Raw genomic sequence first — 16,144 nt, forward strand, 5'->3', positions numbered from 1 at the left:
TGGTCATCTTGCTGGGGATGTACAAGTTCGCCCTCTGCCCGCACACGTGGAGCATAAGTCCACTGGCGCGGGCGTATCTCCACGGCTGGCCCTGGACGGAGTCGGTGTAGAGCTCGCCACGGAACAGATGGACCCACAGGTCCCAATGCGCCTCCACCCCCAAATATCCCTCGCACATGGCGATGAAGACCACCACCTACGAGATGGAGTTGGGGGCGAAGTTGTGCAGCTCCACCCCATAGTGGTCACAGAGCGCACGGACGAACCTGCCGACGGGGACGCCGAACCCCCACTCATGGAGCCGCACGAGGCTCACGATGTAGCCGCTCGGTGGCCTCGGAACCACCTCCTCCGCCCACGGAGTGATCCACACCAGCCGCGACAGGTCGGTGTTCGGCGGTAGGAGCCCGTCGCCGACTAGCCCCTTCAAGACCGCCTTGGTGGCGGAGGACTTCCCCCATGGCAGCGGCTCCTCGTACTGCACCATCACTCCGGATCGACGGGGAACGCGGGGAACAGGCTCGGACGAAGGCAAAGGTGCGCTCGATCTTACTTCCTCCTCTCGCTTCTTGACTCTGGGCTCTAGATGCAGGGGAGGCGAACGCGAATGGCCAAGTGAGCCGAATGGATCCCCCCTCTCTCGCTTTTATTCACCCCGTCAGGGCAGATTCACTGCAACGGCCCCAAATCAACCGCAATAAATGCGGGAGATTTCACAGCCACCGATGGCTGGGCCCCACGACCGCGGAGACCCCCACGTGCACGTGCAGCAGTAATCGTAGTGCGGTAACCGACGTGGGCGGCGGCACTGTAGCGCCATCTCGTCAGCCTGCCGCCGCCCATGCCTCTCCACCCGCCCGAGGTGACCGCCTGAAAAGGCGCACCTGCACTGCACCGCGCGCACTGAGCCACGTCGCCCACGACCAGCAAAAGACCCGCGCGCGCGACCGGCAACTCCGCGCTGTTTGCAAACCGTGACAGAATATTCCCTTCGGGGGTTCCTTACAGTCGAAGGAATTTTATTCCAAGGCCTTACTGAGCAGGGGTTCGAATCCTGGATCGTCGAGGGTTCGACAGGCGCCCCAGATCACCAGAGTCAGGGACTGCATGGGCATACCATAGGAGCCACCCTCGAACGCGGAGTTCGAGATGCCTACACCGTGTTCAAGGCCAGCCGAGGGTGCCTAGCAGGGGGATCCCATCGAGGGAGAGCACCGAGCCCTCGGGCCCTATCGAATGGGTCTGAACCCTGCCTAGCAAACCTTTGCGAGCGCTTTATTTGACGTGTCCACGGACCATGAGCCGACCCTTATCGAACGGGGTATGGACGTCCACTTGAACCACCCGCTAGCAGCTCACCGAAGCAACCATGGCTCGCGGCCCGGTCATGGGTAGCATGGCACGCTTCACCCCTCCTCCCTGCGGAAGGGCGACGAGGGTCGTAACAAAAAGTCAAGGGTCCCCTGAACGCCTTCACACAGGCCAAGGCTCGGGGGCTCCTCGCATGCCGCGGCTCAGGCCGCACCCTCGAATGAATCGGCTACCGTCGATTGTGAAACCCCACGTGTCGAACAAACCTCCCGCGCTTGCATGCGCCTGCCAGATTGACCAACAGAGTTACGGGATGCCGTACCAGCATGAAAACATTGAGGCCAGCTGAAAGGAACGCCGAGACCGGCTGAAAAAGAAGCTGGGTGATTGCCACACCTGATCGACCATGCAGAGCGACGTTTTTAGCCCTTGGACGAGAGCAAGCACTCCTCCAAGGCCTTGGGCGCTACACCCGCGGGTGCACTGACGCGCCCCCACGGAGGAAACTTCACACATTCGAGGATCAAAACCCTAGCCTAGCGCCCGAGCCTTCTCCTCGTCCCGCTAGTGTTGGGTCCGGGGTCAGACCCGTCTCAACCCACAGCCCCCGGCTTTGAGTAGGGCCGCAAGCACCCGATTCTTCCCTTTGCTTCCATCCGGCTCCGCAGCCCAGCTCAAACCTTCCCGTCAGTGCGGCGGTGACACTCCCGGCGGCAACGCCATGGTGCCCGAGGCGACCATGATTTGCATAGACAACTCGGAGTGGCCTTACCACCGCTTCTCCATCGGCGAACTCCGATCTTGAACTAATCTCCTCCAGCAACACCCGCAGGCGCGCCGACACGCCCCCGCGGGGAAAACCAAACCCACGGTCAGCACTCGAGTCACGCCCTCGAGGGATCAAGCCTTTACAGGGCTGATGCTCACCCCAATAAATGCTCGGAGGCTATTGTCGGGTACCATGATTAGGGGCACCCTAACCAGGGGACTAAACCGCCCTCAAAACACAAAACATGAGTTAAGCAATCAGGCCCACGAAGGCCTACAGTCTCCTTCCGATCCAAAGGAAAGGAAAGGACTCAAAGAGGCCCACTCCGCGCTCAGCCTACGGCCTGGCCCCACAGTGCAGCCCATCCAAACCCCCCTCGAACTCGCGGAGCAATCTTCGCTTCGCTCGAGGCTCCCCCGCCGGAGCCCTCGATAGCGCACCGCGCCTCCGCCTCGCTCGAGGGTAGCGGACCTACCCTCGGGGGAGCAGACCTACCCTCGGGGGAGCGGATCAACTCCGTCTCGTTCGAGGCCACCCCTCGGTAGAAGGGACTAGTGACCCATCTGCTCACCCGCCCGCCGTACGGAGGCATTAAATGCCAACAACTCCACTGCAACACCCGGGTCAGACGGCGTCAGGCCACCACTTCGCACAGCGGCTGTGACCAGAGTCCCATCCGCTAACTCCGGTCACTGCTCAACCATCCACGGCACTGTGGTGCCACTGTGGGGACCTGCGACGCCCTGTGAGAACGTGCCCAGCACTTCTCTCGCCACTGTGCTGCCAACTCCCTGTACTACCCCGTGTACTTTCCCTACTGCGGAACCCTCGATCGGCATGGGCGCGACCCTCGAACGCGGCCCGGGCCTTGACCAGAGCAAGACCCCTGCCCGCAGGACCCTCGGCGCCCCGCCACGTCGAGCACGAAGGACGGTACCCTCCACAGCAATCACCACGACGCCCGCTGGAGCTACCAGGACGCCGGCGCGATCTCCGCAAGGCCAGGACGCCGCCTAGGACAACCGCACGCCCAGCGTCATGATCTCCAGTGCCCCACAGTGTACTTTCTATAGTAGGAATCCGCTGTGTGCCCCCGATTCGGGGAGAGGACGACGACTTCTACCCCTCCCGTACATGTACTCCGCCCCTCCTTGTGTCTATAAAAGGGAGGGCAGACTCTATCTTCTCCATCTTCTTTCTGTTTCTCTCGCCTCAACGCTCTCATACGACCAACTCCTTAGCTTCGCCCGCTCGTTCTCCTGATATTGGCACTTGCCTCAATCACCTAGCAGAGACTTGGGAGCTTCCCTCCCTCTCTCGCCTCGCTTGTACCCCCTACTACAGGCACCCCCGGTGCAAGATAGTACAGTGCACTCGCACACATTTGCTGGACGTACGGCCTCGCGGCCGGAACCAGGATAAACCCGTGCGTTACTATGTTGCCTCTTGCATCAACCATCTAGGGTGAGGGATCACGCAGCATCTTCACTAGTTGGTGCCGGACCGCCGGGTCTGGACACCAACATCTATATTATGTTATTTATTGCATTCTCGTACCTATTTTATGCATTTACCTTCCTTGCCTTGTTATATCCATGTCCTTGCCACTTGTAGCTAGTAACTAATTAATTGATTAGATGCTTAGCCATGCTTAGAATGGGTCTATGACTTGTAAGGAAAACTCTTGGAATAGGATCACACTATACTCACTTGGTTATCCTTGATCGCACATTTTGGTTTAGGTCATGTTGGAAAGGTTGTGTTGGTTATGGTGGAAAGTTGGTTTCGTGATTTGGGCGGAATGTTCGGGCCTAGAGAAAGGAGTCTCGGAGGCATAGTCCGCTTGAGTCGATTAAGGACCGTTCGTGGATGACCTCGGTTTTGAGCAATTTTTATCGTGCTACCACATATCCTAAATAATGGTAGAGATGATCCAATTACCTTCTAGACTTGGTCTTTGATGCACGGTACTAGATATGTGACCAAGGGTGCTATGTAGAGAGGCTTGGAAATGTCCCCGGTGGACATAGGTAACTCTCCGCGTAAGCTTGGCGTGATGTTCAAGGGTTGAGCCTAATTGGAAACGGTTGTCGCGAGTACCCCTCATCCAATGTGATCGGTTGGGTGAGCCGCATGGTTCTTGCGTCGTGTGGGTAAAGTAGTACACCCTTGCAAGATTTAAATCAATTTGAATTGCCGCGCTCTCGGATATGAGCTCACTCTTTGTCCGACGAATTCTTCGTAGAAAGTTTCGTTTATGTTGGAAACGGTTTATGACACCTTTATGATGAATTATTTTATTCTTGTCATAAACAACTAAAACTTGTGGTGGGTTGGGCAAGATTAATTAACTTTCCTAGAGAGCTAGATGTTGGTTAGAGAGCTCATGCTTGCACAATAATAACTTAATCTTAAAGCCTCTTTGAGCCTCTTGCATGATCTTTGATTATCTAATTTGCGTAAGACTTGCGAGTACCTTTTGTACTCATGTTGCTTTCTAAACTAAGTTGCAGGTGAGCCGGAGGTTGTTTTTGGCCACTTCTACCCCGCCGATCCTAGTGTGGGGGAGGAGTAGGTCCTTATGGTTGTGATGGCGCCTTTGAGCAAGACGCCGTTACTTTTGTTGCGATTATCGTTTCCGCGGCAAGATGGGTTCTTGGGAGATCATGACAAATACTAAACTTTATTATTCATGTCTCTTTCATTTGAACCAAACTTGAATCATGTTGTTGAACCTTTTATTTTCAGATTTGGACCATCCTATGTCGAAGTTGTAATAATTTAATTATTGTACCACTTTGTGTTTAAAATTAAAATTGCTCTCTATGTTCTTTGGTAATGTGCCTTTCGTAAACGGTATGTGCGCTCGATCTTGGACAAGTGGCGAGCACGTACCGGGACTACCAGATTTGATATTATTTTGGGCGAATGACGTGTCGGTTGTTCGTGTCTTTAGATGTGAATTAACACGTGGCATGCTCTCGGGCGAGCGCGTATTAGCTCTCATCTCTATAATAATGACTGACAGTTTGCCTAAAATAGTGTCAAATTGGGCGGTTCTTACACTAGCAAACGATGGTGATGGTGTGCTTGGCCAAAGAGTCGTTATTTATGTCAAAAAGAAAAATGATTCTCGATCTTGTACTACAAGGTGACGTGATGAAACCCAGTGTTTTGGTTTTAATAATGGAGCTAGCTGCTTGTGAAGATATATGCATGGTAGTTGAATTGAAACAGCTCCAGAAAGAATAACAGAGCCTGCAGGACTTGTTAATTTGCTGGTCAGGTGGTATGATTCAGATGTGTGTGGAGCAATACATACAGAAAGAAAGGAAAAGGTGATTGCAGGTCTCTGCAGACGACAATCCAGAGAAAAAAGAAGATGGAGTGAGTACCTTTACATTTTGAAAAGAAAAGAAAAGAAAAGCAGAGGAAGGAATGACTTTCCTGCCTACTGCTTTGCCTTCTCTTCAAGGAAGGCATATCTAGATGATGGGCAGTTGGGCAATGGCAAGAGGAGAGGCAGCGGGGGGGCTTCTCAGCTTCTGGATGCTTCCAAACGTCAACGGCAACCGCTGGCCGGTCAAAGGTGGTCCCGGGCCCATTTGCCAGTGAGAACGCGTGGGGTGGGCCAGTTGGTTCTTCTTTATTTTTCTCCTCCTAATAATGATCGTTGCTATATATATATATATATATATATATATATATATATATATATATATATATATATATATATATATATATAAACAGGCAGAGCGCGATCCATCAGGTCAGCTCAGTCGTCATTGTTCCTAAACCCTAGACTAGATAGCCGACACACACCAAGAGGGAGAGGAGGAGAGAGGTCAACTCAAGTGATCTGTGATCCCCTGCTCTTGCGCGTGATTCAACGACTCAAGCGATCGCGGTTGCAGCAGCCAGAGGGAGGTATGATGGATCGACCAAATCCCCCACTCTCTGTTATCAATTCCTTCCGTCGTCTGCCAATCGACCAGATGCATCAACCAACCTTGTTCTTCTGAGTTCTGACTAGTTTATGCATGGCTTTCGATCCCACTAACCGATCGCTCCTGACTGATTTTATCTATCTTTTTTTTGTTGGGGGGTATCATTGATCCGATTCATCAACAGAACAAAGGAACAAATTTTCCATAATTACATCTCATATTCTTAAACCAGCCAATCAGTCATCCTTTCGCTTTCACACCTACTTCGTCTAGTATTGCCCATTGCAAGTACTGCTCTTCTCTGTTACCGCAAAGGGTGACCCTCAAATTTCCTCCCTGCAATAGGTAGCGACTCAAAATGGCGTCACCGTTCGGGACATGTCGCCTCAACAAGCCAGCACCTGCTGCCTTTGCGACCAACAAGACCCTCCTCCTTTCGCCCCCGGTTGTTTCCCTCCCACGGCAAATGAAAATGAGGCCCCAGAGGAAGTGCCGTTTCACAGTAAATGCAGCAAAGGAGCTCCATTTCAACAAGGATGGCTCGGCTATCAGGAAACTTCAGGTTAATTGTCTAGCATCATCACTCTTCAAACACCTACCTCTGCTGCTGCTATTAATCACTTGTCACCTTTTTCCCCCTTCTTTTGAGCTGCCAGCCACTTCCTGACCTTGTTTTTTTTTTCTCAGAATGGGGTCAATAAGCTTGCAGATCTCGTTGGGGTTACTCTTGGACCAAAAGGACGAAATGTAGTCCTTGAGAGCAAGTATGGCTCACCCAAAATCGTCAATGATGGAGTCACTGTCGCAAAGGAGGTGTGTCTGTGTGTCTCACATTACGTATTTACCAAAATCATTTGTTCACACGTCGACTTAGGTTATCATGCCCCGCTGACATTTTCTCATAAATAAATGGCTTTCACGATCACCAGGTTGAGCTGGAGGACCCTGTTGAAAACATTGGAGCTAAATTGGTCCGCCAAGCTGCTGCTAAAACAAATGATTTGGCTGGTGATGGGACAACCACTTCGGTCGTCCTTGCTCAAGGGATGATTACTGAGGGTGTAAAGGTACATCAACGCAAAAACTTCATGTCTCAGTGCTATGCCATAGTTGTGTTGAGCACTTATGAAATCTACAGTGAAAAATTTTGCTACTTTCCCCAGATTGTAGCTGCTGGTGCTAATCCAGTGCAGATCACTCGGGGTATTGAGAAAACAGCCAAAGCACTAGTCAATGAACTCCAAAAGATGTCCAAGGAGGTATCTTCTGATTATCATATTATTCTGTTGTTGACCTTAGTATTTTTTTTTTCTGTTAGCTCTGAACAATCACGTTAATACAACGCAACCACATCTTGCATCTGGATATCAGATGACTTTGCACACTGTACCCATCACAAGCTACATACTAGATGGTACCATAAACGAGATATCTATTGTTATAAGACTATTTCAATGTGGATTTCATGTCAAACATGGCTTGCCCATGTGTTATATGTATTGGTCGAATATGTGCATAAATCATATCAATGGACTTTGCTATGAGGCCACAATGATTCACAGTGAAATATTGTACACCAGCACATCTAATTTGCCTTCTTTTCATCTATATGTTGTATGCATTGTATCCCCCCTTCAAATCTTCTCCCAGCGTAGTTATGCACGGTGGTATGTTGAACTGCGGACAATTGCTAAAAACTTACTTTTTTGTAACTGGTTATCCAGAGTAGTTATTGTTGGGAGCATAAATTTCTGTCCATGTATTGCTCATTCAGCTTTCAAGAAGATTATTTGTTCAAAATCTGATCATTTCGTGGTCGCATTTGAGGCTGCAGGTTGAGGATAGTGAGCTGGCTGATGTTGCTGCAGTAAGCGCTGGAAATAACTATGAAATTGGGAATATTATAGCTGAGGCTATGAGCAAGGTTGGACGGCAGGGAGTGGTCACCCTTGAAGAAGGAAAGAGTGCTGAAAATAACCTCTATGTTGTTGAGGGAATGCAGTTCGATCGTGGTTATATTTCTCCCTACTTTGTGACTGACAGTGAAAAAATGATAGTGGAGTATGAGAACTGCAAGGTTTGATGCCCCTGAATTCCTATACTGAATTTATGTGGTATTTATTAATAGCAGTTTTCATGCCTTATTTACGCTTGTGCTGATTTTAATTTTGTTACCAGCTGCTCCTAGTAGACAAGAAAATTAACAATGCAAGAGATCTTATCACTATTCTGGAGGATGCTATTAGAGGTGGGTATCCAATTCTAATAGTTGCAGAGGATATTGAGCAGGAAGCTCTTGCAACCCTTGTGGTTAATAGGCTTAGAGGTGCATTGAAAATTGCTGCGATCAAGGCCCCTGGCTTTGGAGAGCGCAAGAGTCAATACCTGGATGACATTGCTACTCTCACTGGAGGTAAATTTATCTTTAGCTACGATCTCATGTCCTTTTGTGCCTGTTGATCATTTACATTGGCCATCCTTTGTACAGGCACTGTCATCAGAGATGAAGTTGGGTTGTCCCTAGAGAAGGCAGACAATGAGGTCCTAGGAACGGCCGCCAAGATTGTAGTTACTAAGGATTCAACGACAATAGTTGGAGATGGTACTACACAGGAGGAAGTAAACAAAAGGGTGATGCAAATCAAGAACCAGATTGAGGTTTGCATTCTGGAAGATTTTACTGTGTTCCTCTGCTATTTATCAAATCATCTTCACTATCTCTTTCGTTGTGGTTCTGTTCTGTTTTTCAAGTTGCTGTTGGGAGCCCTAATTCTGCCAGACAGAATTGCATTCATTTTTGTGGCAGTCACTTCTTTGGGTGATATTGCTCAAGTTTGTTCCGAAACATTCTGATTCTCCCAGACTGAGTTGCATTCGTTTGCCTTGCATTTCTGCAGCAGTCACTTTTTTGGGTGATATTGCTCAAGTTTGTTCCAAAATATTCATTTTCAGGCGACTGATCAAGAATACGAGAGAGAAAAGCTTAACGAGAGGATTGCTAAGCTGTCTGGTGGTGTTGCTGTTATTCAGGTAATCCTGATGTTGAGCTTTAGGTAGCAGTTGGTGCAGCAAGGGCGCTTGGTGTGTTAGGATGCTTAGCATAAGAAAACCATTTCAAAATGATATGTCTTGCTTTGTAGGTGGGAGCACAGACAGAAACTGAGCTTAAGGAAAAGAAACTGAGGGTTGAAGATGCCCTTAATGCTACAAAGGTAAATGCTAGTTCTTGTTGCTGAAATCAGTTTGTTTCCTTTCTGGGATAGTATACCTGTAATGTTCTCATTAACATTGCCTTCCCTGTGTTGATCATACTTTTACATTAAATCCTATCTGTATTGAGTTCTTGTTAGTTGACAATTTTCTTTATTGGCAGGCAGCAGTTGAGGAAGGCATTGTTGTAGGTGGTGGCTGTACCCTTTTAAGGCTTGCATCAAAAGTTGATGCCATTGTAGAAACCCTTGAGAATGATGAACAGAGGGTAAGTCCCAAAGTTCAGTTGCTGTTTATGTTACTTTCAGTTAAGGTGCAGTTTTGTATACCGTACCATCAATGATGAATTTATTATTCTTTTCTTTCTTTCTTTCCTTTTTCCTTTTCAAGGTCGGGGCTGAAATTGTAAGGAAGTCCTTGAGCTATCCACTTAAATTGATTGCGAAGAATGCGGGTGTTAATGGCAGCGTGGTTATCGAGAAGGTTTGTGTTCAAAATTTGTCATGTATGCCTTAGCAGTTGTGCAGATTACAAGCTTAACTTCTCGATGTTCAGGTTCTTGCCAATGAGAACTTAAGGTATGGTTACAATGCAGCTACAGGGAACTATGAGGATTTGATGGCTGCTGGTATTATTGATCCCACCAAGGTATTCTGTTGCATTCGCTCTGTAGCCGTAAATTCCTATTTTTCCTGTTAGCTCATGAAAAATCGGTTTTACAAAATCAGGTTGTGAGGTGTTGCTTGGAGCATGCTGCCTCGGTGGCAAAAACTTTCATCACTTCTGATGCTGTTGTGGTTGACATCAAGGTGCCCGAGCAAGCACCTGCTGCAAACCCAATGGGTGGTGGTGGCTCAGGTAAATATGGGACCAAGAAAGTTGGTTACCTGTTGAGTAATTGGAATGAGTTGACAACTTGCGTTGGTTTTGTGTTCAGGTTTTGGATTCTAGAAAAATTTCTGGAGATGAGCTTCCACTCCCTGCCTGCGCCATGGCATGTTACTTCTGAGGAGGAATTTCATTCTGGTGTTATTAAAGTGTTGAAGCGGCAGCAAATCTGTTATGAGTGATCTATCAATACTTGAACAATGAATCTTGCACGCAGTTGGTAGGCGTCGCGTGAATGATACTTATGTGTAACTGTTGCCAGACCAGATGAACATCAACTTATTGATGACTGGCTGTTCCAATCTTCCTGAGTCTTGAAGGGGAAAAAATCCCTGTTGGAGGGTTAGTTACACATGACATGTTGGATGTCTTCTCCTTTAGTTGCGAGTAAAGCTTTTGAGGCCCTAGATCAGGGTGAAAATTTTTCACCAATAGCAGTGCTTGTAGTTGGTCACAAAATCTCCTTTCACGCATACACATCTTTTCTTTCAGCCGGGAAAAATTAGTAAGTAAATAAATACAATGTATCAACACCAACGTACACAACCAATTATGATGGGAACAAGTTATAGCAGAATCAATTCAATTAATTAATGTACACTGTTAACGAGGATTCTTGTATGTACCACACCAAACCAGCTCAAATCACCAACCACCCGTGACCCCTCATTCCGCTCTGATGAACGGAGAGGAGCTCATCTCGGTGGTGCTGTAGAATGATTCCTCCTGGTAGTAGTTCTCATCCTTCTCCTCTTCCCACTTGAGAACCTCCCTTATGTACTTGAACGCTTCGTCCACAGTTTGACGGTCGCGCGCCCGAGCCTGCCACACAAAAAGCTTCCGGTTTGTGTGCGCAAAGTACAGGTCCTTGAACTTCATCGCAATGTAATAGTATGCCTGGTGAGCCAGCGACTGGTTGTTGTGGTGTGTCCGAACTGGGCAGAAATCATTGAACCACTCACAGCTTGAGAGGGGCGCACGGTTGATCTTCTCCTCGAAAAGGTCATACTTGTTCAGAACCAGAACAAATGGGGTGTCACAGAAGCATGGTTGCCTGCACAAATGGAAGTTCAAATTTTACAACTCAAAAGTTTGCTGAATTTACAAAAACTAAGACATCTGCTTCCCACAACATACAGTGGGCAATTATTAATCTATCTGTAGTTCTTTATCATGTCCAAGTAAAATGTTAACAAAAATCTGAGATGGAAAAAACTAGCATACCGGATTGTAGCCTCGAATAACTCTTTGCTTTGCATCATCTTGTTCACAAGAGGCCGACCGCTGCCATTTACTTGGGGGCCCAATTGGTCGTAATCGCTGAGTGCTATGCAGAATATCACCATGCGCACATCCTCAAACATTTCCACCCATTTGCAGCCATCATTCATGCCCTTTGCACTAACTCTGATCAGCTGATATCTGATGAAGAAAAAGAATAATGATTTAGGCACTTAGTACATGATTCAGACGCTCTTTTACACACCAGCCAGAAGGAAGTTAGGAGATTACTTGGTGAGAGGCTGGGAATGTGCCTCAGGGTTGTCAATATAAGGTTCAGACATCGGACTGCGATCATCAAGCGTGAACTCAATGAAGGCCAGCCCATTTCCTTGTGTTACTCCTTCAGCAAAGATCACATCTTTCTCTGAAGGTTCATACTCATTGCTTGATACCTCAATGGCCTGCAATAGTATGCCAAGAATAGTCCAAAAAGTCATTTAAGAATTTGAAGAAAAAAGGGTGCAGCTCTACACAACACAAACTAGGTTGATCAAGGCTAGAGCTATATTAATTTAAAAACTTGAGGGTTATATACCCTGCTCAAGAAGTGCTCAGCCACATCAGGGAGAAAATGCAGCTCATCCTTTCTTTTGAATGTTGCTTGTATGGCTGGATCCTTCCACATCTCATCAACAAACGGAGCATATTCGCGTGTTGCAGCAGGGAAGAATGCATCTAGATCACCCATTGCTATAATATCCAAAAGCCAATCTGAAAATTTCTTCAGCCTCGCATTTATGGAGTATATACAATAATTTAAGCCATTGGCTTTGTTTTCATCTGCATTCAGAAAAACAAATCAGTGATACTGTCTCTGTCTTGACAAAAAAGCACACATAAAATAACTTGACCATATTACCATGCTGAGTTTCTTCACCATCTGAAATTGTGCAATTCAATCTTGATAAAGCCTCTTCCTCGAAGCGCTCGCGGCCTTCTAGCAAAATCCCAAGATACTTGAACATATTGCTTTGGATCATCAGTTTGATACCTTCAAGTTCTTCTTGGGTGAACCTAGTCCCGTACAAGTACTTAGCCTAAGACGCATTAAAAGAAGATCAGCATGAAACAAAGAAAAGCAAAAGCAGAATACAAAGTTCGAAAACCACTGACAAAACAAAGATCCTGACTATGAAACATAGCTACAGCTCTGAAAAGAATTTGAAGATCTCTGCTTAAAGTATACAATACTGATGATCAATTGATCATGGGATAGAAAGTGCTAGTGCAATCTCTTAAACAGTGCCAGTTACAGAGTTACATTACAAGAATTGTGATAGAGCCAGAGGCATCAACAAATGGAATCAAATCATACTTCATACCTGCTTAAAAATAGTGCTTGTACCAGCACCAGGTGGTCCAAGAAGAAGAAGTTTTTGGATCCTTTTTTGGTCCAAATAATCAGGGACAGTTCTTGCTGAATAAGGAACTTCATCTCTGGTTCCATTTGAATTCCCAGGAGGCACCGGCAGTGAAAACAATGCGCATGCAAAACGTGTCAGAGCCTGGCCACAGTAGGAAAAAGGATCATCAGCAATAAGCATACCCAACTTAAGTTTTCTAACAAATAACAGTGGTACACAATTTTTTTTAACCAAGATACATACGGACTCCCATATTTTCCCTTTGATATTGTTTTGCCCTTCTTCCTCATAACGACCATCATCATAAACCCAAAAATGAGTGTCACGGGGACACTGAACATTTGCAACCTGCAAGCACAACACAAGTGATGAGACAAAAGAAAAAAAAAAGTTTACAGTGCACCCATTGTGTGTCTTAAGGTAAAAGGACTCTTGGAATCTTGTCTATGAACTTAAGGGCTCAGTTTCGAGCCAAAAGAAAGCATTGGGCACTAAACTGCTGGTTGCAATATGCTAGTCCTGAATACAAAATGGAACTTCTATTTGATGAATTAATATCTTGATACCCATAACAGCAAAACTGAAGCATTTAGGGAAAACTTCCTAATCTGCAGCAAACTGGAAGATAAGGAAAAAAAAAGGGACAACAATTTGAAGTCATTGTTATGCACATTAAATTCCATAATGGTCCTCTCATACCATAAGGATTAACGATCAACATCTAAAATAGGATGAGCCTGAATATTTTTATTTCACAGTGGTCAGCATTCAATGAGCGGAGCACATCATTTCTATTTTGTTTTTTTTTAGTGGAGCAGAGCACATAATTTCAGTACTGAAAGAAAAAGACCAAAAAATATATTTCAAGTCAACTAATGTACTGGAATTCAAACTAACAGGATGAATAGGTGAAAGTTATTGCTAGAAACGGCAATGGCAGACATCACACATATCAGACTCATTAAAGCATAAAACTAGCATCAATTATCGATTGGATAAGTTATCATTATTTGCCTTAAATGATTTGGGGTGGCCTATAATAATCAGTCATTAATAAATTGACAGTGGGAACAATAATGAGAACTTAGTACAACAAAGGAATACTTATACTTGGTGAAATTCAAACATACTACATGCTGATGCAATGCTAACTTTGGACCAAAATTAGAGAGTAAATGTAGTTGCCAGGTATAGTCCGCTTGTTAAGAAAATATCCTTTATGAATGAGGTTAGGCCAAAGAGACTCAAACAGCTGGCCTCCCTCACATTACCCACCAGCGACCATCAAAAAGCAGCTTTAGAAGAGTAATGCATGTTTGGCCAGAAGCGATACATGACTCTATTTGCACAGCAAAATAAATGGCAATATTGTTACCTTTAGAATTTTCAGCTCAATCTTTGTTATCTCCCTCCCATTTATATAAACCTGGGTGTTTCCGTTACTAGCACTGGCCTGAAGCTTCCCGGTAAAATTGAGGTTAGAACTAATTATCCTGTCTGGTTTTTCTCCTTCCTATCAGAAAAATGCAGTTCCATTAGCAGAAATTCAGCTACATTTATACACAAGTTTTGTTCATAATAGATTTACCTTTCCCCATAAGCCTGACTCCTTGTCATACCAATACTTTCCGGGCTTCAGCTTCTGAGGAGGACGAGAGCAACTTAGCAGGTCTGTCAACTCTTCTGGCCTCAATGGGCACCCATTCACAATAAGTTGCTCAGGCCGCAGCTGATTCGCTTGGCACTCCTTCTCAGCTTTCAAGATTTGCCTTACTTCCAACGGGCTGAGCAACCGCGAAAGTGTCCTGGAGTTCTTCCCCAGCTTGGACCTCTTAGACTCATCAATTGGCTGGCCGATGCAGGTGACGCACTTGCGACCTTCTGGCATCGATCCCATCATCCTAAGCACACAGTAGCTGCAGTACCTTGCGTCGCAAACAATGCACGACTCCTTGCTCTCCCATTTCCTCTTCCCGCAGCGATAGCATGCCCGTCGCCTCTTCTCCTTCTTTGTGACGGCCACGTACTGCTCGGACATCTCCTCAAACTCCTTGCTCTCATACTTGCTGTCGGGCGTGAAGCCAAAGGTGACCACGGGCGCTCTCCTGCCCTCCTGCATTTCAGGCCTATTCTGCGGTCCTGGTGAGCTCTGCGCTGAACCATGTGACTGCGAACGGGAGTCATCGTCGTCGAACTCCTGATTGTGCAGGACTGACTCAGAGCTGCCACCAACCTGCGTTGACACCGGATCTGCGCAGCGGGCGATCCTGGAGACCGGGAGGCGAATGGGCTCAACAACGGGCGCCACCGGGAGCCCTCCAAGCACTTGGGGGCCGGACACTGGCTCCGCCGTGGGGATTACAGGGATCTCGACCGGGTCTACCTTGGGGAGGTCGTAGGGCACGGGCGGGCCGTCGTACTCGAGGGCGATGGAGTAGTCGAGGTTAGGCGGCGCCTCAGGGATGGGAGTGCCCGGGGGCAGGATCCTCCTCATCATGTCCTCCCAGGTGCTCCCATCCATGGCCTCCGCCATCTCCGCTTCGTGCGTCTTCCTCTCCCTGCCCTGCCCTGGCCGCCTATCAACCACCTGCCTACGCCGCCATCGCCACAGAGCTGACTGGTGAAGATGAATCCCACACTTTCCAACTCCACCGACGAAGTTTGACTCCGAAATGGAAGGCAGGAAGCAGCTCCAATTAAATCCTGTCAACGACTGCACTAGACAGTAGCGGTGGGTGGTCCGATCGAATTCCGCCCGGAGCCCAGCACTGGGAGCAGAGATCTTTACCGCAACGAACTGTGGCTGGCTCAAGTCTGCACGAGATGGAATCAAAATCCAATCTTTCCACCACCAAACTGAGCTTTCCCGAAGGAAGGAGATCTTGGCCACATCTGCTCGAAAGTGGATCGGACTGGTCAGGAAGGAAGAATGAATGGAATCCTGGGCAGGCAGGTAGCACTAGGATGGATGCAGAGTGGAGGAAGGAAAGGCAAAAGAAAAGCAACAAGTGCAAGGACGCCGCAGGCGCACGGCGAGGGAGGTGGGGGCTGATCTGTGTTGCCTTTTGGACTGAGAAGGAAAGCGACGGCAGGAAACCAAACGAGGAAGACGATCCATCCAGCCGATAAACAGCCGGCCCAGCCGCCCAGGTATGAGACTCTTTTGTTCTGTTTTTTTTTTCTTTTTCTCAAGGCTGTTTTCTATCTCTTGTTAATTTGCCTCCTCTCCATTTTGTTCTAATTATTACCTAGAAAAATCTAGTAGTAATTATTTTAGTTTAATCAGCCGTACAAATTCTAACTAGCATTTCCTCCATCTCCCATTGTATTCTATGGGTTGCTAATGTAACACATTATCCATCATATCTGGC

General features: G+C 47.2%; 2 protein-coding genes across 3 annotated transcripts; one reads left to right on the top strand and one right to left on the bottom strand.

Annotated features, from left to right (window-relative positions):
- The first annotated feature begins 5,811 nt into the window (after positions 1 to 5,811).
- On the top strand, positions 5,812 to 10,546 carry LOC120654355 (ruBisCO large subunit-binding protein subunit beta, chloroplastic-like). 2 transcript variants are annotated; one of them, XM_039931872.1, is made up of 15 exons: positions 5,812 to 6,007; positions 6,373 to 6,589; positions 6,715 to 6,840; positions 6,957 to 7,094; positions 7,191 to 7,286; positions 7,862 to 8,104; positions 8,206 to 8,440; positions 8,516 to 8,685; positions 8,980 to 9,057; positions 9,168 to 9,239; positions 9,401 to 9,505; positions 9,628 to 9,720; positions 9,793 to 9,885; positions 9,966 to 10,095; positions 10,175 to 10,546. In XM_039931872.1, exons 2-15 carry the CDS (start codon positions 6,386 to 6,388, stop codon positions 10,186 to 10,188), a joined length of 1,797 nt encoding a protein of 598 aa, XP_039787806.1. In that variant the 5' UTR covers positions 5,812 to 6,007; positions 6,373 to 6,385; the 3' UTR covers positions 10,189 to 10,546. The 2 variants fall into 2 exon arrangements, with proteins under 2 accessions (XP_039787806.1, XP_039787807.1); XM_039931873.1 differs by having other exon boundaries at positions 5,828 to 6,007; positions 6,212 to 6,589.
- Positions 10,547 to 10,588: 42 nt separating this feature from the next.
- LOC120654354 (extra-large guanine nucleotide-binding protein 3-like) lies at positions 10,589 to 15,871 on the bottom strand. Its single transcript, XM_039931871.1, has 9 exons — positions 14,362 to 15,871; positions 14,149 to 14,286; positions 13,017 to 13,121; positions 12,732 to 12,914; positions 12,269 to 12,446; positions 11,945 to 12,189; positions 11,638 to 11,810; positions 11,350 to 11,547; positions 10,589 to 11,179 (listed from the first exon to the last, which is right to left on the bottom strand). The coding sequence occupies exons 1-9, from the start codon at positions 15,304 to 15,306 to the stop codon at positions 10,792 to 10,794; spliced, it is 2,553 nt and encodes an 850-aa protein (XP_039787805.1). The 5' UTR covers positions 15,307 to 15,871; the 3' UTR covers positions 10,589 to 10,791.
- Positions 15,872 to 16,144: the final 273 nt, after the last annotated feature.

The sequence above is a fragment of the Panicum virgatum genome, chromosome 1N, assembly GCF_016808335.1.
Source record: "Panicum virgatum strain AP13 chromosome 1N, P.virgatum_v5, whole genome shotgun sequence".
NCBI lineage: Eukaryota > Viridiplantae > Streptophyta > Magnoliopsida > Poales > Poaceae > Panicum > Panicum virgatum.

What these genes read in the sequence shown, in the direction of transcription:
- LOC120654355 (XM_039931872.1), top strand. Translation starts at nt 6,386, where the DNA reads ATGGCGTCACCGTTCGGGACATGTCGCCTCAACAAGCCAGCACCTGCT. An exon ending in GAGTCACTGTCGCAAAGGAG is followed by an intron (nt 6,841 to 6,956) that starts GTGTGTCTGTGT and finishes CACGATCACCAG; the next exon opens with GTTGAGCTGGAGGACCCTGT. An exon ending in GTATTATTGATCCCACCAAG is followed by an intron (nt 9,886 to 9,965) that starts GTATTCTGTTGC and finishes TTACAAAATCAG; the next exon opens with GTTGTGAGGTGTTGCTTGGA.
- LOC120654354 (XM_039931871.1), bottom strand. Translation starts at nt 15,306, where the DNA reads ATGGCGGAGGCCATGGATGGGAGCACCTGGGAGGACATGATGAGGAGG. An exon ending in TTGAGCTGAAAATTCTAAAG is followed by an intron (nt 13,122 to 14,148) that starts GTAACAATATTG and finishes TTGTGCTTGCAG; the next exon opens with GTTGCAAATGTTCAGTGTCC. An exon ending in TGGTGAAGAAACTCAGCATG is followed by an intron (nt 12,190 to 12,268) that starts GTAATATGGTCA and finishes TTCTGAATGCAG; the next exon opens with ATGAAAACAAAGCCAATGGC.